The sequence below is a fragment of the Salvia hispanica genome, chromosome 4 (genome assembly GCF_029641045.1).
Source record: "Salvia hispanica isolate PSC_SH4W2 chromosome 4, Shi_PSC_v1, whole genome shotgun sequence".
In the NCBI taxonomy this organism is placed as follows: Eukaryota; Viridiplantae; Streptophyta; class Magnoliopsida; order Lamiales; family Lamiaceae; genus Salvia; species Salvia hispanica.
Window position 1 is genome coordinate 51,314,914 of NC_142695.1, and position 25,968 is coordinate 51,340,881.

Below are 25,968 nucleotides of genomic sequence, written 5' to 3' on the forward strand. Positions count from 1 at the left end.
TTCACATATATTCATATCATATTTTTGTATCGTGTCAAAAATTGCCGACTCTAAATATATAGTACACATTTTGTATAGACTATTTCAACCAATGGCCAATGGCCCAATGCCATTAAAACGTTAGTTCAAATGATTCATTATTAAATTGATTTTAACTAGTCTCTCATTCGGGCTCCGAATCCATAAAACTTTATCAAACTGGCACGGAGCCCAATATAGATGAGTTCTATGCAAACAACTCAATAGTAATGTTACTTAAGCGGTAAGTCCTTATAATAAAATGTAATAAAAAAAATAATAAAAATAATAATAAAAGTATAATATTACCCTTATAATAAAATGTAAGAATTTTAATTTAAAATAAATAACTCAATCCAAATAAAGAACCCCTAGAGGCAGTAAAGGGAACAAAACTCAAAAACTTGTAAACCTACTTCGCTCTTTCTCCCCTCTTTCAAACAACAATGTTTGTCTACAAAAATGGATATCAACTATTTTTCTCTTTTTGGTTCATACAAACGATAAATTGTAAGAATCCTAAAGGTAAGATGAAGACAACAAAATAGATTTTTATTAGTCTGTCAAATGATTCAAGAGGGTGCAATTAATGAAACCGGCACAAGAGATATGGTTATTTATTACTATTAATTATTATTGTTATTATTATTAATTTGGTGCTTCATTTGTAAGTTTGTGAATTATTGTTCTCGTAATATCACGACTTCACGAGTATAAATTTATGTACTCGTAAATTATATCACAATTCAGAATTAAATATCACATTTTTTGGTCTAGTGAAGCGCAAAATTAACAAAAGATTGAAGGTTATATTAAAGAAAATATTATAGAAATGATGAATCAATTATCTCTAAAAAAATCCACAAAAATTATAACATTACATATCAATGAGAGAAGATAAGAAAGACCCCCATCGTCACTCCAAGAAGAGATGGAAGAACACTCGAAGCTGGCTGTGCAGCCGACAATGTCGGCCGCATTCCCGGCGGCGTAAGCGTCGGGACTAGGTCACCTTGCGGCGTCTCAGGCTGCGTCATGCCATCGTCACCGTCACCACCGCCACCGCTCCCGCCGGAAGAAGGTGGTGTCAAGGGCTGAGGAATAAACGGAACTGCAAAATTTGGAATTATATGTAACATGTAATAATTTGACTATGATATGTTAAGTAATATTTTAAAATTTATATACTAAAAGTTAAATATCATATTGAATTAAAAATTAGTACCTTGAGGAATTGAGGGAGGAGATAATCCAGGATTTGTATTTGGTGCACCGGGGGTTGAATTCCTTGGTTCTATACCATCCAAAACATCAAATCAGTCCAAATTCATCAATATTTAGTTAATCATTATGTTACAACAATATTAACTCATCCGATGTACACATACCTGGAGCTGGAACAGGGCTAGCCGTGGCTGGAAATTTAGGACAGATTTAGTTAATTAATTACCACCTTAATTAAATTTAATCTAAAACATGGAGTATTTAATTTTTGATAGAGTTAGTTACCTTTGCATTCAATTGGGACACCAGATTGCTTGCATGCTTTAGGAAGGGAGATAGCCAAAGATCGATTGATGGGAATTTCGAAAGGCACACCTCCGGTAACGATGAGGCACAAGCAATCTTGGCCGTTTCTCATGAGGTCTCTCAATGAGTTGCAGCAGGCTGAAGTCGGCGACGACGAACCGCCTGACCCGCCAGCCAGGAAGCCTAAGCAAGACCCGAAGCTTCGCAGCATCGGCCCCGTGCATATGGCATTCGTGTTCGTGTTCGACTGCGCCGCCGTGTATGGGCTTAGGGAGGCTAGGATGATCATAGAGGTTGCTAGAGGGATAAATAGATTCATGATTTCCATATGGATGCTTGTTTCAGAGAGAGAGAGGGAATTGTACTAGATTGGTGATTAGGGAGAAGCTAGAGAGGGAGAGTTTATAGATTGCATGGTTTAAGGTTGTAAGAAAAAAGTGGGATTGTGTGGCTAGCTCAACTACCTTAACTGTATTTTGGAGGGTTTGGGAGACTTTGCTAACTAGTTTTTCTATTTCTCACGAAATAGAAGAAGCAATAAATTAAATATGATGTTGCTCGGTTTAAATTCTGTTGATTGAGATTGACTATGAATATTTTAATGTGTAGTTTGATTTGAAAAGATGGAATGTCGATGGATTTTTTATAGTACTACACATGCACAGTCACAATTGAATTAGTTGAGTTACATCACTTGATCTTGAGCAAGGGAAATTAACATTGATTTAAGTTTTCGAAGAAAGAAACACTTGTTATAACAAACTGCATGACACCTTGCATAGATAACCAGGGGTTGGTCAACTACATAACACTTTCTTCGTGGTGTTGAATAAGCCTTTTATTGTATAGAGTACTAAATTAATCTACATTTCCTTGTGCAACTCTTGTACACCAAATCCCGATTCGTCTGTATTATGAAAGTTTTCATAAAGAGAATATATATAATCTAACAAGTTAAAATAAACCCCTCATTTTGGGTAATTTTTAGATGACCCTCTCTATTATCATTATATGAGTTGTGGGGAATATTGCAACGGCCCATCATATTATTTGGCTATCCCAAATCAGAAGCCAATTTCTATATGTGGCAGCCCAATACCAAAACCCAATTTCAGTCTTATCTATATGACTTGAAACTTGAAAGTTGTGTTGATCGAAGATCAACCGCCTTGCTATGTGTTTTTCGATCACCTTCTTTGATCAAATCTTCTCCATCTTCTTTAATTTGTTGCAAGTATGATAATTCCTATAGGAGACAATAAATCCTTTATGGATAGTGGGATCCGATCGTAGATATATATCCAATGTAAATTTCCTTTGATTTGCTTAGTATCATCCGTGATAGAATTCAAACTCAAAACCAATTAACGACGTCTATGAAAATTGAAATATTCGATAAGATTTACTCCATATCACAATTTAAGTTTTCTAATTTACAGCTATAAATATTTGTACGTTCCATTTGGCTATAAGAACAACAACTTTCCTCCACAATACTGCACGCAATCAAGAAACCCATTTCAATTTGTTTCTAGAAAAGAAAAAGAAACCAAACATTAGAAAAGAAAATTCAAAGAGTAGGAAAAGAATTGGTAACCCAAAACCAACCCCCACTCCCAACTCCAAGTCTTCATTTTGACTTAATAATCATAAATCCCAAAATCAACACACTCAAATTTCTCATCTCTAAATGGCAAAGCTGCAATTCCAAAGGATTTCAATCCTCGTCGTCGCATTCGCCGCCCTTGCGACGGCGCAATCCGAGGAATGCACGAATGTGGTGGTGAGCATGTCGCCGTGCCTCAACTACGGCAACTCCTCCGCTGCCCCCTGGGCGGCATGCTGCACGCAGCTGAACACGGTGGCCCGCTCCCGACCACAGTGCTTATGTCAAGTATTTAATGGCGGAGGATTGACCGTTGACCAGAGTCAAGCTCAAGCCCTCCCAAAGGCTTGTAGTGTCCAAATCGATCCCCATCTCAACAACTGCAAAGGTACCGTATAAATGTTCATAAATTTGATTTCTTTACTTAATAAATACTCATATTTTGGATGCAGGGGGTGGATCATCATCACCTGGAAATGGCTCCTCCCATGCAACTGCAACCTCCTTTGGATTTAATCCTTTCTTTTTTATTTTTGCTACATATACTCTATTTTAATTATTACATACACATTTTGAGTTTGTCTATGGTGGGTGGGAGTTGGTGATGTCCCTAGATTCATTGACTTACAAAAATTCATCTACAATGTATGACCAAGTTTTTCATTAATTGTAACTTTAGTTAATTGAGTTGGTGGGCTGTTAATCAGCTCTCTATTATACACACCCCTTTAATTTTAATATAAAAACTAAGGATTTTTTTTTTTTTTTTTTGCATAATATATATGAGTTCATTGTATGAATTCAATTAGAATTTTCACCCTCTAAGAGATTTGAACGCAATACACAAATCCATTCCACAAAATGAATATTTATAGCAATTTTTATTATAAGAGATTGTTTTTATTTGTCAATTCCATTTATAGACAACTTATAGTGGAGTATATGTATATGAATGATGCACTTGTTTTGAGAATTAAGATTCAGTTCAAATTAGACATTTATTTATAAGTATGGTAGTTAGGTAATAATTGGACCCAATTTTGATTTTTGAACTATAATAAGCACTTTTTGATTTCACTGGAAATGGTCGGCGATTCCACGTTGGCAACTCTACTTAATTATTGGGCCGAGTCAAAATAACAGGCCCATTGCTGAGAGATGTTTATATGGAGTACATTTTAGCCCAGGATCCATATTTACTCGGGCCTTTTACCTTTCAAATAGTGCAATGTTATTAATTGCATTACAGAATTATAGAATTAGTTGTAATTATTGTTAATAGTATATGATGGAACATTGACGTGATTATTTATTAGACATGCTATGATGTGGTGATTAGATTAATATGCAACTTGAGAGTACTGCTAAAATGTGACATCAACTTAATGATATGGCATAGTATTAGACAATAGACATTTTTATATCGAATACCTCAATTAGGGATTTTTTTTACCTACATACCGAATGAAATTCTTTCGTGTTTTATATTTTGCTTTTTATTGAGAAAGACACTATTTAAAGTGTATATTTAGAAAGTTCCACTTACATACTTGGATAACATTATTAATATCCAGAAATCCTCGTTTCAACTAGTTTCTAAAAGTGAGATTATACATGCAAATATAATTCACATAATCAAATCACACTCTAAAGTAGCTTATTTATTTATAAATCTATACTTTAGCTTTTCAATTAACGACAATTTTCTTTTTAACAAATGACTCTTTCTAGCTAGTTGGTAGATCGGCTGCCTCGAGACTAAAAATTTGTTTATATTTTGTATAATACTTTATATATTTTGAATGATGCATGCTCATCACTCATCAGTATATATCTGCAAAATGGATCAACCATAGGCTATATTTTAATAATGATCTACTTCCAATTAATTATTAATATATATACTTATAACAATGCTAATTGAGGGATCAAATTAAGAATATCCATTTTCTTAGTTAATTGCGTCTAATAATTTGAGGGCCGAATAATACTTACCCTTTTTTAATTTATCGAGTTGAGTATAACGTCATCACTCTATTGTCTTTTAGTGGATTTGACAAAAAAAATATAATCCTTCAGTTTAGAAACAGAGTATTTTATGAATATGTATAATATCATAGTGTGGCCATAGGTCCTATATTTATAATACTACTACTACTAATTCTACAAGAAGCATTCATATTTATTTATTACTTTCGTGAGTCTTACACATTAATATTCGAAAACAAATCAGAAACTGCAATTAGTCAAATTGCACCATATTTTACTGGTCATCACATAATTCTACTGAATCATTAATCATCAGTTTAAAGGCAAATTACCACTAAAATAATGAAGTTAGAAAGGTTCTGATTAATCCCAAAGTCCACAGATTTAAAAAAATAGTATCATATCTCAACTTCATTATATTTGTAGATTATCCTATTGATTTAGATTTAGGAATAAATTGTGTGAAAGCCAAATACTTTAATCAATGAATTTTGTAAGTGATATTAAAAAAAACGTGAATTTCGGCTTCCAATTCATGGAGTACATAATTTTCCTTCAAATCTAAATCCATGGAACAATTAAAAAAAATGTCAAAGATAATACTATTATTTTGACTTTTTTGAGATTAATCAAAATTCATAATTTTTCCGATAATTTTCCATTTTTAAATACTGTATTTTAAAGAAACGATTCAGTTCATTTGTGATGGAAGGATTAATTATCTCTACTTGTATTATCATTATTATCGTTATAAATATGAAAACTTGAGTAGCTAATTGTTGGATTGAGTAGTATATTGTGGGGTGGTATTGCAATAAAGTAAAAGGTGATGGGTGAATATGGAAATGAGGGGGTCACAGTTTACTAGGAGTGAAGTGGACCCCACAGCATAGACCTCGAATTTACGTTAAGCTACTCCATGAGTCTATTGACTGTCACGTCACTATAGCTGGGCCAATATTTCATAAAGTTGAGTGGCCCCACTCTTTTCTCATTGGATTATCTCATCTTTCCTCTATTATTGGCCCTTTTTCCTCATTGGATTAACACCTATAAATAGTACTATCTCGCCCACTTCCACTTTTGCCCCTCAACATGCCGGTTATTGGATCAATTCATTCTTAATTAAAATTATTAATTCAATATAAAATTTATGATAAATTTTTGTAGGATTACTTCATTTATCATATTTTAAGAAAAAACAATTGATAGAAAACACAATTGATGAAGGTGGTCATGAGGTCGGTCCATGACTTTGGATATGAAGTAATCTGAAGTCATTATATTATTATTTGAAGTGTCTATAAATTCACATAAGAAATAGTTATCAGTTCAATTAAATGATACATTTAATCAACTAAAACAAAGTATTGTAACAATATATATTTTTATGTCAAAGTAAATGCTTTTTCATTTGCAATTAAGAGTCCTGATTGAATTTGATATGAATATATTAAAAATACTAGTAGTATAATTGAAAGTTGATAGAAAAATGTAACGGAATGTAAGTAATGCTGAAAATCGTGGATGGAATGTTGTGATTAATTATCATAGGTTAATCCAATAAGAGGGAGAAATTTTCTATAATCGACGTTATAACCGTATGGTAGGAGTAAAATGGTGGGGCAGGTGGGGTTGCTCAACTTGTATGTCGTCATCCTAGAGAGAAGAGGTCCCACATTAAAGTCAGTAATTATTGATTAAGAAAAGATTGAAAGAATTAAAGAATACAGTACTCCATAATCAATTTTCGAGTGAGAATTGAATATAGAGTGTCAAACAAAGTTATTTAAATGGAAACCAAGCTTTGACTAAATACACTTATCTTATCAAATTTGCTTCATCGCACATTCAAATTATATTTTTAAGTACAGAGCTAATTTGATTCCACTAAATTTATGTGCTATTTATCCGACTTCGTGGGGTTTGTGACAATTTAGAGCTTGTGAATTTGATACAGAAAAATACCACTCCTCGGTTACCGATTAAGAATCTCTTTTCTGGGCACAAATTTTAAGTAAAATACAGATCAAATAAAATAGGTTGATAAGACGTGAAACTTTGACTTAAAATCAAATGAAATGGTATAATGATAAGTGTTTTTAATTTATTAACCAACTATATTTAGTATTTTAATATTTAATTAACACATCAAAATTATTAATATGATCTTGTTTTGGTGGTACAAAATTTGGTCGTTTATCATTATTCTGATTGATATTTCTAAGACTAGAAGAATATAAATGTAACATGATTTTACTTGCTAGAACTTGGCCCTGCCATGTTAATTAAGTTATTTTTTATTTTATAAAATTATTAAATAGTTGAGTTATTTTTATTTTTCGTAAAAAATAACATTTTATTTTACTATAAATATTTTTCACCTCTTTTATTTTATTCACCATCTATTTAACAGCAAGTATCGGAGAAAGTATTTGAACATTATTTTCAAATTACTTCCCATGTTTCTTGATAATAGATGCTAGTCTTTTTGATATAGGAGTTAAAAAAAGACAAAAAGAAATGGGTAGATAATAAAGTATGAGAAATAATAAAATTTATAAGTGAGTAAAATAAAATATATGAAAGAAAATAGAATAAAGTTTGTTAACTTTTATTAAAAATAAAAATGATTATATTGAAACATGCTAAAATGAAAAGAATCCTTTTTGGTTCAGAAAAAAGAGATGACAATGCATATATTTTTCTGATAAAACAAAGAGGAAAAAAAGAAAGAAAATATTCGAAAACGATTTCCCAATATCAATCAAACACTTTTGATTCCTTTTCCCATGCCTCCACCCAAAATCAAATCACCGCCAGTAATTTTTGTGTGTGAATAAAATTGAGAGAAAGAGAAAGGTTGATTTATTGAAACCACTGATTATGATGCACACGCATCTTTAAATTCTCTCTCCTCATTTGTTTCTGTAATTTTCCAGTGGTCACGTACGTAGTCAGTTTTTACAGAGCTAGGTAGAAAAAAGAAATGAAAAAGATGGTATTTAGTGGGGGGCAAAGATAAAGTGTTCCCACTTTGAGGTGGTAAAAGGGAATTCATAGACAAAAAACACTCATCACTCTTTTTGTTTTCTTCTTCACCATTTTCTTTTTATTGGTTTTCAACTTCAGGTACTTTTGATTTTATGGGCCTTGTCTGCATGTATTGCATTGAATCTATATGATGAAAGGCATAGAGAGAGAGTGATTTTGAGTGTGTGTGTGTGAGAGAGAGCATAGCATACAAAGCTTTGTGCTTTCTTGGAGGTTAGTGTAGGAAAGTTGAGAACAATCGCTGGAAATCAGAGAGTAATTCCTCATTTGTTCCGACACGTAGTTTGGTATTTTCTTCAAGTTCGATTCTTGATAGTTTGACTGTATTCTGTGCTACTATTAAAGATCGGTTTTTTATTGTTACATTTCCTATAATGATTGTATGATTAAACTCCTCCTTCACACTGTGAAGAAAGAACCAGTTCGATTCGTTTGTTGATTGAGCTTTTCCTAGCAATTTCAGGTGTGTAATTCTCTCTCTCACTCTCTCAAGGATACATCTTTTTCAGTGATTGAAGTTCAAATGTATGATTTTGTTTTCAGAGATTGGTATTGTGGGAAAGAAATTCTTGAACAAGAGCTCTAATGGCAGATTACACTTCTCTTCAATCCCCAAAGGAGTATTACAGACAGCCCATTTCCTCAATTTTCACTTCACCTAGGTTGTTCACTAGTTTTGTGTCAAAGGGCTCTCTTGAAACTGAGTCTTTAACCAGCCCTACTTCAATCATGGATACCAAACCGTTTTGTGCTCTGAGAAACCCCTTTAAGTCTGAAACAAACTCCCCCAAACCAGAATGCAAGAACCATTGGGATAAATTGGAGTCGAGAGGGGTTGGCCTTGGCCTTATAGATGCACTGATTGATGACAACTCGCAGTCGAATGTGTCGAAGCACGACAGCCGGATGGTCCTCTTTGGATCACAGTTGAGGATCCATGTCCCTCCCCTGCCTCCCTCTGTAGCTTCCCCAACCGATTCCCCCAAATCCCCCTGTGATTTTGGCATCAAAACCAGGCACTCTCATGTGGGCTCGCCCTCTCCCTCAGCTAATCTGAGGAGATCCCCCTTTGGCTCGATGAATTCGGGTGGTTTTAGTAGTCTCTCTGCTAGTGAGATGGAGCTCTCAGAGGACTACACATGTGTGATATCTTATGGCCCAAATCCAAAAACTACACACATATTTGATGATTGCATTCTTGAGAGCTGTTGTGGGGTTGTCAAGTTCTCTGAATCAAGAAAGGAAAATGGCCAGTTTTCGATGAATCAGTCGATGAGTTACCCCTCTGAGAGTTTCCTTAGCTTCTGCTATAGCTGCAAAAAGAATCTTGGACAAGGGAAGGATATTTACATGTACAGGTGAGATTGGATAAGAGTTCTTGATATACAAAATCATAACAAGAACACAATTTGAATGTGAATGCAGTTTAATATGCCTTGTTTGTTTCTTGTTCTTGGTCATATGTTTGAATACAAAATTTACTATTCTTGTGTTGTAAACACTAGTTAAGTTAATTGGAGCTCAATCTGTTAGTGATTCTTGTGTTGAAATGCAGTTTTCTTGTGTTGTCTTTTTCTTAGTTAAGTGATATAGCAATGGTGCTGGTGTTTTTGCAGGGGTGAGAAGGCATTCTGCAGCAGCGAATGCCGGTGCAAGGAGATGATGCTCGAGGAGGAGGAGGGGTCAGAAAATTCTGATTCCGACCACCACATGTATGGTACTTCCTCGTGAAGCTTATTTTTTCGGCTTCCTCATATGTTACTGATCCCATCAAGATGAATTGTGATGCAAGATGAAACAAATCAAGATTGTGAAATGTTACAATGGATTGAATCTTGTTTTTTTTAGCCTTTTTGCTTATGATCAAAGGTTTTAGATTTGGTTTTTGTTGGGTTGAGGATGATCATCATGTTGTTAAAGTGTGAAGGACTGATTAGCGTGTTAATTGCTGTTACAGTGTAAATAATGATAATAATATCATAATTTTGAGTAGATGATATTTGGGTTGAGTGGATTCTTACCTTTCATAAATTATGTAGTAGTACTATATTTTTTGTTTGTGGTCCTTTTCATGATAGGAAATCTTACATTAAATAATAAGTACTTTGTAGAAGGAATACTATGTGCTGCAATAATGTTATTAGTCAATAATTTATCCCAAAATGCCAAGAAATCAAGGATTGGCGTCTGTCATGGAAGCCAATATCATACCATGAAGAAAAAAAAACTGTAAATTACAGTATTATTTTATGATTTAAAAAAGTCATGTATTATACTCACTACTAATAGATTATTGTGGTGAGAAAAGCAAAAAAAAAAAAAAAAAAAAAAAAGGTTTAAGCAAATATCTGTACATCCTTATAATCGAGCAAAGTTGAAACAATAATGTGTTAGGCAGTGGAAGGAGACTTATCATAATAAGTGACAAGACATTATATATCTGTGTTAGGGATTTTGGACTAGTTGTATCTGAAATAGTTGCACAATGGCCCCATATGTCTGATAATTATTTTTTGTTGGATTTGGAACATTGTTTGGAACAAATACATATAGGTCTTCAATATAATTTAAGATGTTGTCTTAATTCTTACTCCTAATCTTATTACACAGTAGTACATGATAATTTCAGTCGACGACAATGGTGGGCTCTCTAGAAATATGGGCTTTGTACATTCTTTACGTAGTGGGCCTTTTTGTACATATATATAAATTGATGACCAAGTTGATTTATAGTATATTATACTAAGCCTACAACATTGCTTCTTTATAAAACATTTGTCACATATGGATATCTCAAACTAGTAGCTCTTAATCTAAATTTTCAATATCCATGAACTAACTTACGCCCAATCAAATTTGTTTTGCTACCGTATTTTGTTAGGCTCGTCGCCTCCTTTGCATAATTAGTTAGCCGGTATTGAAACGAAGTCTGGTATCGATTCCAACGGGAATGCCGTTGTTGAAACGAATACGAACTGAAGTTTGTACGTTGTATTATGATGTAATTTTGGGAAGGTGCAAGTTGTATAGATGTTGTAGATTGGCAAAATTGGCAGTGTTTTAGTGTTGCAGAATATTCTGGGGTATAGAAGTATGGGCTGTTCTACTTTTGTTGTATGTAAATTGTTTGACAAGGGCAGATTTTAGATGATTGATGGGCAAAACCGTGTGAGCAGAAAAATGTATGGGCAACACATATAAGGTTTGTTTTCCTACATGTTTGCCCATAATAAGTCACCTAGAATAGGCCTTTGAGGATAGTGTCCTCATGGATATTATCGATTTGACTATGACGAAGAAATACTATAATATAGTCAGTAAGACGATCATCTTCTAATTTATAGGTTGACGATTAAGGTCACTGTAGTACTATGATGTTTTTACATAGCGTATTGAAATTGTGTGACATATATATAGTAGTATTAATTTGGACTGTATTTCATTGTGACTATATATTGTTGATATTATTGACCTATTTAACCTAAACTTGTACATTTATTACAGTCTTGCAAATCGAAAAAATATTGGGCATTTATGTCTAACTAAAGAGCCAAAGGTTCAAATAGTAGGCAAAAATTCTTGCTTATTTGGCCAAATACATGTATAATAGTATTCCACTGTTTTTTTTTGTTTTGACAAAGTTTAAGCATCGTCAAGTTAAGGATTGGATTTGTTTTAAATTTTAATTCAGTTGAAACTTTAAGTAAGTAACATAAAATGTCAATCGAGAATCCTCTCATCAAGTGTTTATTGAATTAAATTTCTTACGCCTTATTGTCTCACCTGCTTAATCTAGCCGTAACATGCGGGTGGATAAAATTGCAGGATTCCATAATTTTATAAAAAAATTAATGGACAATCTCATGACATTGATAGTTTCAGAATCCCATCAACCATCAATATTGCAATTTAATTAAAAATAATCATTTTTTCCCCTTCTCCTAACTAGCTTATATGAGTATTACCCAATAGGTAGTGATGTGCCAACTGGGTTAGTTTCATTAGCATTATTATTTTGGTGTCTTTGTTATTTGGGAGTGGAGAGTATCAAGATTAGAATCTTTTACATCATTATTTTTATCTAGAAAGTTTTCGTTGTTTGATTATCTCTAAAGACTCTATTATGCATTTATATATATATCGTGTTAATTACATAGGTTTGGATAATAACAATTACCAATCGAATTTTAAAAATACACCCCATATATGTATAACTTTTGCTACATTTTACACATAATTTGTTTTTTTGGAAAAGTAAAGAAAATTATTAGAATAATTGCGCAATTTGTTTCAGCATATATTAGTATGTGGTTGAATTCTGATCAAATCATATAGTTTAGACATCTAATCTAATCATTACATTGAGTCCACAACTTGAAGATTCTATTAGTGCACTTATAATCCCATTTTTCTCTTATAGTCACAATAATTGTCATTATAAAACTTAACCGCCGCACACATATCAATAATGATAGTGAATTATCATATCTCATAGGCCATATATCAATTATTCACAATTATTTTAACACACACACAAATAAAAGACAAACCAAATCTAGCAACTTAGTTAGACGCATAACATAATAATCTATACATGGGAAATTAAAGTGCTTGAAAGAGTTTGGATTATTGCGGTGTGAATGAATAAATTTTTGAGATTGGTTGAGACTAAGGAATAAGTGGTTATATATAATATATCCATGTACTATTATTTATACATAGATAAAATGTGCATGTGGGAAAGCCATGTGAACGACATTTGAATACAAATTTCATAGTTTCATATGATTAAGATATGGAGGAAAAAACAAGAAGCCATGTGAGGAATAATTGAGCAATGCATTTAGAGCTACATTTATTGAATCATTGAATTTGTACAAGTTTGTGTGTTATAAAAATGATTAATGTTGAAGTGATTGTTAACTAAAGCTTATAATAGTATAAATTTCCTTTTTGGGTGTTTGTTGTTCTATTATTTGGTCATTAGGAATTAGGACTATTCGAAAGTTTTAACAAGAGTTTTATGTTGCGCCTATTTATAGTCTCCTATTTAATTTATGCAAAATTTTCTAAAGTCTAGACCTATTCATGAAGTCATAAATAGGTCTTTTATTCCCAAAATCAACGTAAGTTTCAAATGTTGTCTTGAGAAATTATTTGATGTGATGGATTTAACATTATACTAATATTTTGAGTTTTATTTTGAAATATTAATAATTTGGAAAAGTGATGGGTTTCATTTAAGGTCCAAACTGATCTACTTCCAAAAACAATTAATTCTTAAAGATACGAATAATTTGAGAATGAAATAGCTAGAGTTAGATGAAGAATTGAAACAGGAAGGCAAACTGTATGTAGCCACTGGAATTGCCTGCTGCCAACTTGACAAATCGAGTGATCAATTTGGAGACTAAGACAATTTTTGCACCTTTTCATTTTCATGTGGTCTATAATTTAGACGTAGAATTTAGGTTTTCTTCATATCATCACATATTTTATTACTATTTCTACAAGTTGGATCGATGTCTCATTTTAGATATGCCAGTGACGTGTCTATGTATATTTTCATTAGCTATGAATCATTTGAATGTCTCAATCTATTTATCTATCTATATATGTTTATATAATGTTGGCCAAATTAATAAAAAAAATATTTTATAATGAAAATTAAGAATTAATAGTATTTTCAGCTATTGAAAATTTATGACGAATTTATTGAATAGATTCGTGGTCTTGGGTTTGAATATCTTAGGTAACAAATATTTTAGTTTTTGAGTTTTTGAATTTATATGTTTCCCCGATAAAATTCATAAAGTATTTCAATGTGATGGACTGATGGTTCATGATTTTTTAAAAAGGAGAGCAATTAACATTAATTTACAAAATCATTTTGTTAAAAAAATTGTATAAAAAATCCAAGTTGTGTAGCGGTAACAATTACAACCGAATGAAATATGTACAAAATGAAATAAAGACGGAAATTATGATGATAATAATGAACAAACTATAATTATTTTGGTCGACGAAGCTCTCTTTCCACAAGATAAATTACGCTTCTGTTTGTGCTCTCGGATTGACGTAGAAACATCTTGAATCCGCTATTGACATTGACCAACTTACAAAGTTCTGATAACTTGAGCAAACAAATTTTCAAAGAATGCAAAGTGCAAGTATAAAAGGGAGGGATATTTCGGGCTTGCTTTGTTATTTATACTGTATGTATTTCTCTCTAAACTCTATCCATTTATAAATTGGTAATGTACCTCTAGATGAAAGATCAAATGCCTCAAGAAGAAGAAAGATCAAAGGACTCAGGCTTCAATGCGTACGGCAATTTTCCAATACACGTAAATTCAATTACTGCTTTATATGTTAAGTGCAACTCGACATGTTAAGTGCGTCTCTTACACTCACTATGTCCTATTCAAGATGTCCATTTTTCATATTTAGAAATAAATCTTCCTCTCTCCTTATTAAAATATTCAATTACTTTTTCTCTCTCTACTTACTTCACCTAACAACTCTTCCTAAAATTTCGTGCCACTCAAGAATGTGGGGAGTAGTTTTTACAAATAAAATTAGATTTGTGTATAATAACTCAGGTTAATTGATATTTAAATCTAGCTCTGTTTTTCGATCATTTAATAATATTCCCACCTTTAAGTTTCATTGCAATCAAACGATGAGAGTAACGTAACCTGATGTGATATTAAAAGATCGATCGACTCATTTTTGATAATTGAATGGAAAGTACATAGTAGTTCTCACTTCTCATGTGCAACAATAATTATAATTTCTTTTTTGTTTGTTCTTTTTCCTTCGTGTTTTTTGAGTTAGGGAATCAAATGTGTTCCTAAAAAATTAAATGACTTTGGGTTACAAAAGGTATATATGAAAGATCAAATCTAAGTCGGGTAGCAAATAAAGATTTAGTGATTTAACCCATTTTGGCATAGATTAAGTGTATGTGACAAATCAATTAATTATCCATTTCTGGTGGGAACCAAGTCATGTTCTTGTCTAATCAAATTGGTTCATCCACCTTTTAGTTTTAAAATGTTATTATTATTTCCAAATGTATTTCAAGGCATATAACCTTTTTTTTTCCATCCTAACGTAATACTGAAAATTAAGAAAAATAAAATATACTGTACTATATTATGGTTTCTCATAAATATTTCACATAATTAGAGAGGGAGTATCTAGTATGAAGATCATCCATAAAATGACAAAAAAAGAAGAAAGAACAAAATCAATAGAAATCCAAACTCAACTGACCAAATCCAAACAAATCACTGGAAATCACATGACAAATGTCATGCATATTTTCAGACAGTTTTTATGATCGAATTGATGCACAAAACAGCAGAAAACTCATTATTTGATATAAACTCACTAAATAATAGTACTTACTACTATTATTTACAACGCTTAAATTACGTATTAATTGAAGTTTAGATTCATACTATTGCTAAGTCAATTTATGGAGCGACTATCAAAAGTCAAATTCTAAAAGAAATGGTAATAATTAGATAATTTACTCACTATTTTCTTCCTTATTAGAAAGACAATGGCACGATATATTGTCTTGTAACAATAATAATATAAAACGGCTATATTAAACAATGCACATTATAAATAAAATAAACAAATTGGAAGATATGTAATATATATAAAAAAAATTAAATCACGTCTATTCACAGCATCATATTTTTGACTCAAAAGTATAGTATAATAATGCAAATTGGAATAGACGATTAAATTTTTTTATATATGACGTCACTTGATTTTGTTACATGTGAATATGGTAAATAATCATACTCTCAGTCTCAGATTGTTGGATAACGTGAATCTTGGTCATTTTATGCCACTAGCTAAGAAATCCATTTTTTAATTAAATTCTAACTGTTGATAAACAGTTACATATGTTGGTTTCAATTATTTTACTTTATTATGTGACTAACTACATGATTTGTGTATAATAGTCATAATGATAACAAATGTGTATATCTTTGTCTTGACGAAATAAAATAGTCTTTTCCGTGCATGTAACCTATGTAGGGTTCAGATTAAAGCAGCCAATTATTAATTCCAAATTTGAAGATTTGACATTTAAATACTACTCCTATATATGTTCATGCATTGAACTTTGTCGAAAAATTTGGCTCCAGAAAATGCTACTACAAGGCTTTTGAAAATAATTTATAAGCATTTCACACATAGTAATGCATGAACATAATATTTAATTCAAACATAAAAGGTTAAAGTAATTTGTATTTTGATATGCAACAATATTATTAAAATTGATATAACTATTTTTTTAAAAAAGTTAGAGAACAAAACGGTACGGAGTATCAGTTTTCAAATACATTGATATTAGTTGTCATTACAAAACTAATCAATTTTGGACTCAATATAAATTTGCGGATTCATGAATATCAGTTTCTGACTCGATATTAGCAACTGATATTAATATATCAATCCTCAAAATTCTCATTTTAAAAAAGTCCAACTGGAACCACTTCCTTAATTTATATCCTCATATATTTTAAAATTTGTGTGAAGATTCCAAAACAAACTACTCCAAATATATTTGTCTGCATATTTCCATCAAAATTATATTTGAAAGCCTATTGTTACCCTTTTGTTTAGACGTGTTATTGAAAAAAAGTGATGCAAGTCAAGTCAACATAATCAAACACAATTACAAGAGAAAGCAACCCTAATATTATTGGGGTGGAAAAGGTATACCCTAATTAAACCAACCACTAAACTATAATGTGGAAAATCTTCGAGTATCATGCTTTAATTATTCATATGTCATTTTCATGATGATGAAATTATGTTATCAACATTTCGTGATAGATACGATATAATAAATTAGCATAGAAAATCAATTGAATTGTGATCAATTATGTTCTCTTCAAAATCATGAATCTTCACTAGCTATAATAAAATGATTAATTATGAGGCCATCTTTATGTTTTCGAGTCAACTCAAAGATGTCGAGGCTACTAGTATAAGTATAGTTGAAGATCGTGATTTGAATCCAACTTCTACTTAATGACTTATCTTCTATCTTTTATAAAATAAACAAAAAGCAAACTCGAGAGTGGAGAAACTCATGGTAGATAATTTAATTAATTGCATTATCGTTATCAAAAGTTTAATTTATCTGCAGGTAAAAGATGCTTCTCGTTCAACTAATAGGTTAAGAGTCCGAGTCAACTATAAAATTATGCGTGTAGAATTATCCATGTAAAATTATGCCTATGTGAATCTAAAATATAGAGATAGACAAACATTTTAGATCATAAAAGTGAGCTCTACCAAATCTTGGAAAACCATGATTCAAGACATACCTAGTAATTTACGTACAAACTCCAATCAAACATATCTAAGCATTTTTTTAGAGATGTAAATTGTTTCTTTTTTTTCAAAACTTCTCACCGACCCATTAATAATAGTACTAACATATTTCAAAATGGTTGGTTGCCCATGTCGAAAGATGCCACCATTTCGTGCCATAAATATGGCCTCCAACTATATACACACCACATACAGTAAAAAGATAAATCAATTGAAATAATTAAACACAATATATAGTCCAAAAATCACTTAACATGTAATTAAGTGGATCCATTATATTGCTTATTTAAGTATTATCAATTCACATCATATTCAATAAATTAATATCACATCCTTCCTAGCAATTCGAACCAAATTGAGACGTGGAGAATAAATGTTAATTTGTGCCACAATTTTCCACTTTCAGTTACCTTATAAATAGAGAACTTGACTGCTATTATAGGCTCAATCAGATTAGGACGCCACGAGTCGAGGTTGTGTGTGAGTGTGTGTGTGTTATGTGTGTGTGTGTGTTTTTTTTTTAATATTTTATGTACTTTGTGTTTAGTGTGATTTGAATTTTTCTTGTACCTAAAAAATAAAATAGTAGCCCACATCAATATTAGTTTAGTGAAATACGTGACAAGCGTAAAACCGGCCAATTAAACCAAAGATTAATTAAATTGAAGCAACCAAGATATATATATAGTGAATCATCCCATGTTAGAAATATGACAACGTGTATGACTCAAAATTTCTAGAGCAAGAAATACTGTCTGCCAGCAACTTTTATCAACATAATAAATCTTGCCTTAATTGGCGAATCATCAATCCATGCAACTTTGTCATCAATGTCAAGACATTACACTTATGTATGTGTAATTTTCAGCCATCCAACGTTCGTAGCTGTCTCAATAAAATTCTTTGTAGTTTCTAGCATCAAATTGTGGATCTAACACATATCCAATTTCGAAAAATAGTCCAATCTACTTATCACCAATTAAATAGATTATATAATTTGAAGTGAAAATATACAACTATTACTATCTAAGTCTCATGATACACCCCGCTAGAGTGGTGCCATGTCAAATCTAGCGTACAATAATACATAAATTTTTCGATGATGAAATCTGGGCCTCATGTGACATAATTCAAAAGGGTTAGTTGTCTAGCTATAAAATCACAAAGAACGAGTAATTTTTCGGTCAGTCCCATACCCTTTAAAGTTGAAATAATAAGTCACAAAGTTTCAAATATTCTAAATTGTATCATTTCACCATTTTTTTATATTATGTCCAAAACAACGTAATTTGATCATTCACGTCGAAACATCAATGCACATTTATGTAAATATTCACTGAGATAACGAAAATTTTACACGTGTACACCATTTTAGCAGTGTACTTATTTGCTTAGAAAAAAAAATCATCGTGGGACAGTTGAAATTTTTGAAAGTTTAAAATTTGTCATTCAAAGTTTGAAACGTACAGGGAAAACTAGAATTTGATCAAATTTTATGACTTATTCTTGATAGTCTTGTTTATATGTCCCATGTTTTACTAAATAAACTATGTGAATAACCGAAAGTAACTGCCAATTATGAAGGCTCGGAAAAATCCAAACACCGAAAAAAATGATAAAGAAATGGATGAATTTCGAAAAAGAAAAAAAGAAATGGGGCCTAAGTGTCTCATATTCCACAACCCCTTTGTCCCTTTTAACATGGAGAAAATTGTGGCAGATCTCTCCCTACTATAAATCCCTCTCTCTCCCTCCATTCATCAATACAACAGTCCATATTCCATAAAAAAGAAAAACAAAAAATGGAAATTGAATCAGCAAAGTGCGAGTGCTGTGGACTAAGGGAAGACTGCACACAAGATTACATCACTCAAGTGAAGTCCAAATTCCAAGGCAAATGGCTCTGCGGCCTCTGCTCCGAGGCCGTCAGCGACGAGCTTAGCCGGGGCAAGCCCCGCTCCGGCTTGGACGAGGCCGTCAAGGCCCACATCTCCTTCTGCCGCAACTATAAGTCCAATCCAGCCGTGAACGTCGCTGACGGCATGAGGCAGATGCTCAGGAGGAGGAGCGATCTCTCTTCGCCCTCGTCTTCGTCTTCGTCTAAGAAATATTCTAGATCGTCGAGCACGTCGCAGGTCGGATTTTACTAGCTTCATTTGTTTCATGTGTCAATTTCGAATTAATAAGGTTAATTATTAAGTTAACTTTGATGATCATCTTCTTGTCACGGTTTGTATAGCTTAATTTCTTTTTTCTTTTTTTTTTGTTATCTTTATTTTTATGGGATGTAATGAAATCCTTCTCCTCTTACGATGATGTAGAATTTTTTGTGGGGGAAAAGTGATTCTAGCATTGAATTTAATTGCAAGAAAGTAATGAAACCATTTTTTTCTTTTTTTCCTGCAAATTTATGTGTTTGGAGAATGATTAAAAGGGAGGATGATATATGCATTAAACTTTACCATAATTGAGATAGGTCAACTTCCCACTTAAACAAGAAAAGTGTGGAGTATGAGAATCGTGATATATGCTTTACATATTTTAATATATATTTATAAACACAAAATATATTACTACGTATATATATAAGCCATTTGAGTACCAATGTAGAAGAAGATAGCTCAACTAGATGAGTCATCATTAAGCATATCTTTTTCAAGTTATTAGTTTGCTAACTTGGTCAAAAGGCGTTATATAAAATTTGTCAAAAAAGCATCAACCAACTCAACTTAATTTGCCCAATGATTTCATCACTATAAAACATTATGGGCATAAGTATAATACACATATATCAATCACATATGCAGTGGTTGCCCTTTTTTTCAACTTCATTTTGCTTTTGCAGTTAAAAAAATAATTTTGTTTTTCTATTTTGGTCCATCTCTCAAAATTTGTCACGATCTATATACTATATAATAGTAGTAAGTTTATCTCCAATAATATGGATCCCATTTTTTTATTAGAAATTACTAAACCAATTTTGGATTAAAACACGTATCGTTCAATATTAAGACTATTTTTTAGTTTGTGGTGTGTGAATACATAATCACATGTGGTGTAAGGTAATATATAGATATGGAGGTAGCACCAAGATAACCAATTTAGGAATTAGGTTCGATAGTATGTCACCTCGTTGTAATTAATTCGACTCATTTTCTATGTTACATCAAAGATAGATAATATGTATATCTGATATAACATGTCACATGGTGGGTGTGGGTGCATATATCTATGACCAGCAATCCTCCCAACAATTCTGTGGTGAGCAACAACATATGCATACAACCAAAATTCTCTCCTTATTAAAAAAATCCCCCAATAATTCTTCAGGAGAGAGAGAAGGGGGGTGTGCTGAGATTGAGACATGAGAGACAGAACTAAGAGAAAGACATGATATGTATAATATGATAATATATTTACAGTGTGTGTGTGTGTGTGATTCTAGTTCATAACCAAACAAACAGCAAGAACAATATAAAGGGTAATATTTAATTTATTTTTGCTATATTCCATAATCAAATCAATGATGTTTTCTTGTCTTCAACTGTTTTTCAACAGTTTTCTTAGCCTGTGATTGGAGAAAAGTTAAGATATATCCTATACTACTACTACATTTGTGATTTTAGTTTGTTTTTCTCTTCAACAACATTTTAGGCAGACCAATGGTCAATAAAGAAAAGAAGAAAAAAAAATGATTTAATGTACCTGATAATGATATAAATAATTGTAGCACACAGGCAAACCTATTTAAATATTTGAATTTCGGCTTGTAAATTAATACTCCTGATTTTATAAAACTATTTAGATTTCATATATTTTGGAACTAAAATATCCAAGTGTTCGAATATTGTGACTCAGCATTTGAGATGTCTAGTTGTAGCAAATTTGATGCTACAGAATTATTTCTCAAGACAAAGATTGGATTTTTGTATTGTTATTACAAAAAAGGAATTCGATTTAGTATTGGTATAGATACATTGTAAGCACCCAATATCGTATTTTAAAATTTATGAATTAAAGTTTACTTTTAAAGAATTCTCAGCCCAAATCTTATTTCAATGCCCTAAACAGGCCAGCTATTCGCAAAAGCCCATAATAAGTGTGTGTTAATGTGGGTGAGAGAGAGAGAGATTTAATATTTTTGGAATCCTGTCGACCGTTAGAGAATCAAAATTTCAAAAAAAGGAAAGAGCAATTTAGGTATCCTCTCTGCACCAAATATAAGTAGAGAGCAAAACACCAAGAAATTCAAATCCCACAAAAAATATGATTTCAAGAAAACACAGAACCCTCGAAGAGGCCACGAAGATGGCGATGGCGATGCACACCCCAATTTCTTCTGTCAAATCATCGCTCACAGTCGACAGCAGCAGCACTCCATCAGAAAGCCGAGATCTTTTCTATTTCCCAGGCTGCAAGAAAGATGCCAACTGCAAGTGCGAGATCTGCATCGCCAGCATCAACGCGACTCTCGACTTGATGCCACAGAGCTCGAACCGAAGCTCGTTCAGAAAATCCTACGCCCCACGCACCTTCACTCCAAGAAGCCCCATTTATTTCAACTCTTTCTCGGCCAATCTCTCCACACCTAAATCAAGTGCTCGGACGATGACACCTGTGGTGGCCTCTCCGCCTCCCAGTTCGATTGAAACAATCAGTCGGCACAAGGAGGAGAAGAGGAGAAAGGATGATTTGGGATCTGGGGTGTTTTCCTTGAGAATATTATGGTGTTTAAGTTTAATCCTTGTTTTAGGGGCGGAGTACGGGGCTTCTTGGGTGGTCTCTGGGGTTGCGAGGGCTAGGTTATCCCCGGATTTCGTCAACAATTTGGGACTGAAATCCGGGGGTTTTGAAAATTTGAGTGGTAGATTTGTGTTCTTGAAGAATGAGTTGGAAGGGTTGGTTGGTGGAGATGTCTCAAGCTGTAGCTCTGTTGATCATTCCTTGTGGAGAATCAATCAGGTTTGTAGGTGAGTGTGTGTGACTCATTCTTGCTCTTTTGATTCTGTTTTAAGTGATACATTGTGTTATTGGATTTAGGATGGAAGGCTGCTAACCTCGCGATGTGTGCTCTACAAATCGATTATCGAGGAAGTAAGCATTTGGGGCTGGCCGCTGCAGACTGCTGGATTGCTTTCAGCTGAGTATTCAAAAAGATCATACACAGTCATAACAGGAAGAGTTAGAGAGGTAAAAACACAATCTACTATAATATCAACTGGCAGATTTGCATATTTTACACCATGTTTATAGCTCTGATCTCTATTATTTCTCGATTCATTTTGCTAGTGGTCAAATGGGGGTGCTGAGTATCTGGTTCGGGAAGCTGGTAACAGTTCATGGACGCAGCAAAAATGGAGTACCTCGGTGGTGCAGCTCGAGTCGAACACATGGATCCTCGAGTACAGAAGGAGCTTCATTGGGCACAACCCAAAGTTGGTCTCAGCTGCAGTGGAGTTCTTGAGATTCAAGCTCACAAGCCAGTTCAAGAAGATGAAGAGAGAGTTTTGGTTGGCACCTGCATTCGGCAGCCAAAATTCTGCATTCGGCAGCTCACGAGGGCGCATTGCCCCTCCTACATGAGATATTTAGTCATCTCTTCTCAATCCTCATGAGAAGCTCTTCATGTTTAGAAATTTTAGTTTATGGTGCTATATAATGATGTAGTAGTAATATGTAGACACAACAAATTTTTTGCAATATTAAAGAAGTGACCATAATTATTTTCACTTGTTGTGGAACAAATCAATTTGTCACCAGTAGTCCTTGCAAGAACACACACCATCTCTACATTGATGAAATCTAGTTCTATCTCTGATAATGATTTCTGTATCCAACACCTTTGAAGCCATCTTCATGAAGTCGTGGCAGTCCTCACAGATCCTAAGGTTTTTAATTATACGAATTGTGGATTGTTTCTTCCTGCTTATCAGCCCGTAACACAAGGCTAGCTTCTCGCTGTGCCAAAGAACGGCCTCTTTCTTTTCATCTTCGCTCAAATCCACCAAAACGCAGTTGGTGTTTGGAGCGTAGCCTACCTCTCTCAGTTTGTCAACCACCTCGCCTAACTTGGCGTAGATCTCATCTGTTTGTCTATGGCTCTTGTCTGCTGTCAGGAACGTGTACATATCACCATCCATTTCAATCATGCTGCATCCTCGTTCCTTTGATACGCCTTTATGCTTCATGGCATTCCTCACAGCTCCAACATTCTCCCACTTCCTCTCTTTGGCATATATGTTTGATAAAAACACAAGGGCTCCATCGTGATCAGGATCTATATCGAGAAGACGTTTTGCTGCAAATTCGCCTAACTCGGACTCACCATGTATACGGCAGGCAGCCATCAATGATCCCCAGATGACAACGCTTGGAGCCATTGGCATACTCTCGACTATCTCCAGAGCATCTCTGAGACGACCAGCTCGACCATAGAGGTCCACCATGCATCCATAATGCTCTAGCCTCGGAGCTATTCCATATTGTTTCACCATTGATTCAAACAACTTCTCTCCCTCCTCGACTAGTCCTGCATGACTACAAGCATACAGAACACCCACAAACGTAATCCAGTTCGGTTCCACATTTTCAACTCTCATCTGTCGAAAATGTCTCAGGGCGTTGTCCACATCCCCGTGTGTGGCAAAAGCATTGATCATGCTTGTCCAAGATATGACGTTTTTCTTACGCACACGGCCATAAACTTCCTTCGCTCTGTCAAGACTGCCACATTTGGCATACATATCAATCAGGGCATTATTGATAGGCAAAGCCGTTCCAAAACCTTTCTCGTCCACATACAAATGGATTTGTTCAGCCTTATCCAGCGCACCAAGACGAGCACATGCTGAGATAACGCTCAACATGGTGACTTGATCAGGCTTAACTCCAAGTTGCTGCATTTCACGAAATATATCAAGAGCTTCACGAGGCTCATCACTATTCGCATAACAAGAAATCATGGCGCTCCAACACACCAGATCTTTGTCTACCATTTCATCAAAAATTAATCGAGCAGCTTCAAGATTGCCTTTTTTTGAGTACCCTGTGATCATGGCAGTTGAAGCCACCACATTTTTTGGCTTCAGCTCGTCGTAGAAACTCTGTGCTTTGTCCATGTCGCCGAAGTGGATATACATGTTCAAAAGCGCAGTCTGCAACTGATAATCAACTATGACGTTGCTCTCGGATATGTATTCTTGCACTAGCTTCCCAATATCCAAATTCCCAACACGGCTGCACGCAGCAAGAATGGTAGTAAAAACTCTAGCGTCGGGTTTTATATCAGAGCTCTTCATCTCTTCCAAGAGGGCTAAGACATCATCAAAAAGCCGGCTTTGACAATATCTGTTCGATCAACAACTCAAAATTACAACCAAGAATAACGATTCCTTCACTTGCAACAACAAAATTTGATCCTCATTCAACTCTAATAATTCAATGCACGATTATGATATTAAAATCAAATTTGTTTGTTAGAATTTTCTTCAAAAAGTTTCCAATAAAACTCACCCATCAATCATGATATTCCAAGTGACGACATCTCGTTGAGGCATTTTATCGAACACTGTACGGGCCTCCGAGATAAGCCCACAAGCGGCGTACATTCCCAGCAACGCAGTTTGCACAAAAGGGTCGGATTCGAAGCCAAGCTTCGCGGCCAGGCCGTGAATCATCTTCCCTTCACTGAGAGATAGAGCTCTCGACGCCGCTTTGAGCAGCGGCGGGAAGCTGAACCGGTCGATGGGGAAGAATTTGTTCTGCATCGCTTGGAAAAACACGAGCGCCTTGTTGGGGTTGTCCGAGCGGGAGAGGTGTTTGAGGATCTTGTTGGGGAGCTGGCGCGGCGGAGGGATGTCGGCGGGGATGAAGGAGAGTAAGGAGAGGGCGTAGGAAGGGAAGGGGAGGGAATAGAGTAGGAGTTGGAAGAGGTGGTGGTTGTGGTGGTGGTGGTGGTGGGAGTTGCGGAGGATTTGAGCTTGGATTTGCTTGAGGTGGGGGAGGGAAGTGGCGGTGGAGATGTGATGGGTGAAGTTGGGTGGGTGGCGGTGGGGCGCCGGGACGGGGTGGAGTGCGGCGGAGGGCAGAGGCTGAGCCATGACTGCAATATGTTCGACGAAATGACTAAAAATTTAAATAAGACAATTCTTTCTATTCTTCGTTTCTTTTTTATTCAATTTAGCGCTTAAATATTAGTACTCTCCCTCTTCTCAATCCTTCCTACTTAAGTTGTGTCTTTTTAAGCTTATTTTAAAAAAATTATAAACAAATAGTTAACATTGATATATAGTAAAATAAACGTGAGAATAATATAAATAAGAATTATTACTCCAAATTTCGGTACAGTGTACTAGTTTACATTTCATTTTATACTAAGTAGTAGTAGTAATTTTTGCTCTTCA

At 33.9% G+C, this 25,968-nt stretch overlaps 6 protein-coding genes across 7 annotated transcripts; 4 read left to right on the top strand and 2 right to left on the bottom strand.

Moving 5' to 3' along the window:
* Positions 1-825: 825 nt before the first annotated feature.
* On the bottom strand, positions 826-1,999 carry LOC125197526 (non-specific lipid transfer protein GPI-anchored 29-like). Of its 2 annotated transcripts, XM_048096283.2 has the most exons (4): positions 1,528-1,992; positions 1,407-1,433; positions 1,244-1,312; positions 826-1,129 (listed from the first exon to the last, which is right to left on the bottom strand). In XM_048096283.2, exons 1-4 carry the CDS (start codon positions 1,874-1,876, stop codon positions 903-905), a joined length of 672 nt encoding a protein of 223 aa, XP_047952240.1. In that variant the 5' UTR covers positions 1,877-1,992; the 3' UTR covers positions 826-902. The 2 variants fall into 2 exon arrangements, with proteins under 2 accessions (XP_047952240.1, XP_047952241.1); XM_048096284.2 differs by lacking the exon at positions 1,407-1,433 and having other exon boundaries at positions 1,528-1,999.
* Positions 2,000-3,238: 1,239 nt separating this feature from the next.
* On the top strand, positions 3,239-3,875 carry LOC125191675 (non-specific lipid transfer protein GPI-anchored 5-like). The gene is made up of 2 exons (XM_048089078.2): positions 3,239-3,542; positions 3,607-3,875. The coding sequence occupies exons 1-2, from the start codon at positions 3,239-3,241 to the stop codon at positions 3,708-3,710; spliced, it is 408 nt and encodes a 135-aa protein (XP_047945035.1). The 3' UTR covers positions 3,711-3,875.
* Positions 3,876-8,139: 4,264 nt separating this feature from the next.
* On the top strand, positions 8,140-10,189 carry LOC125192125 (NAD(P)H-quinone oxidoreductase subunit, putative (DUF581)). Its single transcript, XM_048089587.2, has 3 exons — positions 8,140-8,660; positions 8,741-9,555; positions 9,814-10,189. The coding sequence occupies exons 2-3, from the start codon at positions 8,783-8,785 to the stop codon at positions 9,926-9,928; spliced, it is 888 nt and encodes a 295-aa protein (XP_047945544.1). The 5' UTR covers positions 8,140-8,660; positions 8,741-8,782; the 3' UTR covers positions 9,929-10,189.
* Positions 10,190-19,321: 9,132 nt separating this feature from the next.
* On the top strand, positions 19,322-19,928 carry LOC125197013 (uncharacterized). The gene has a single exon (XM_048095702.2). The coding sequence runs from the start codon at positions 19,369-19,371 to the stop codon at positions 19,714-19,716; it is 348 nt and encodes a 115-aa protein (XP_047951659.1). The 5' UTR covers positions 19,322-19,368; the 3' UTR covers positions 19,717-19,928.
* Positions 19,929-20,620: 692 nt separating this feature from the next.
* LOC125196601 (uncharacterized) lies at positions 20,621-23,149 on the top strand. Its single transcript, XM_048095186.2, has 3 exons — positions 20,621-22,528; positions 22,607-22,756; positions 22,856-23,149. The coding sequence occupies exons 1-3, from the start codon at positions 21,833-21,835 to the stop codon at positions 23,147-23,149; spliced, it is 1,140 nt and encodes a 379-aa protein (XP_047951143.1). The 5' UTR covers positions 20,621-21,832.
* Positions 23,150-23,268: 119 nt separating this feature from the next.
* On the bottom strand, positions 23,269-25,706 carry LOC125196600 (Pentatricopeptide repeat (PPR) superfamily protein). The gene is made up of 2 exons (XM_048095185.2): positions 25,079-25,706; positions 23,269-24,913 (listed from the first exon to the last, which is right to left on the bottom strand). The coding sequence occupies exons 1-2, from the start codon at positions 25,663-25,665 to the stop codon at positions 23,320-23,322; spliced, it is 2,181 nt and encodes a 726-aa protein (XP_047951142.2). The 5' UTR covers positions 25,666-25,706; the 3' UTR covers positions 23,269-23,319.
* Positions 25,707-25,968: the final 262 nt, after the last annotated feature.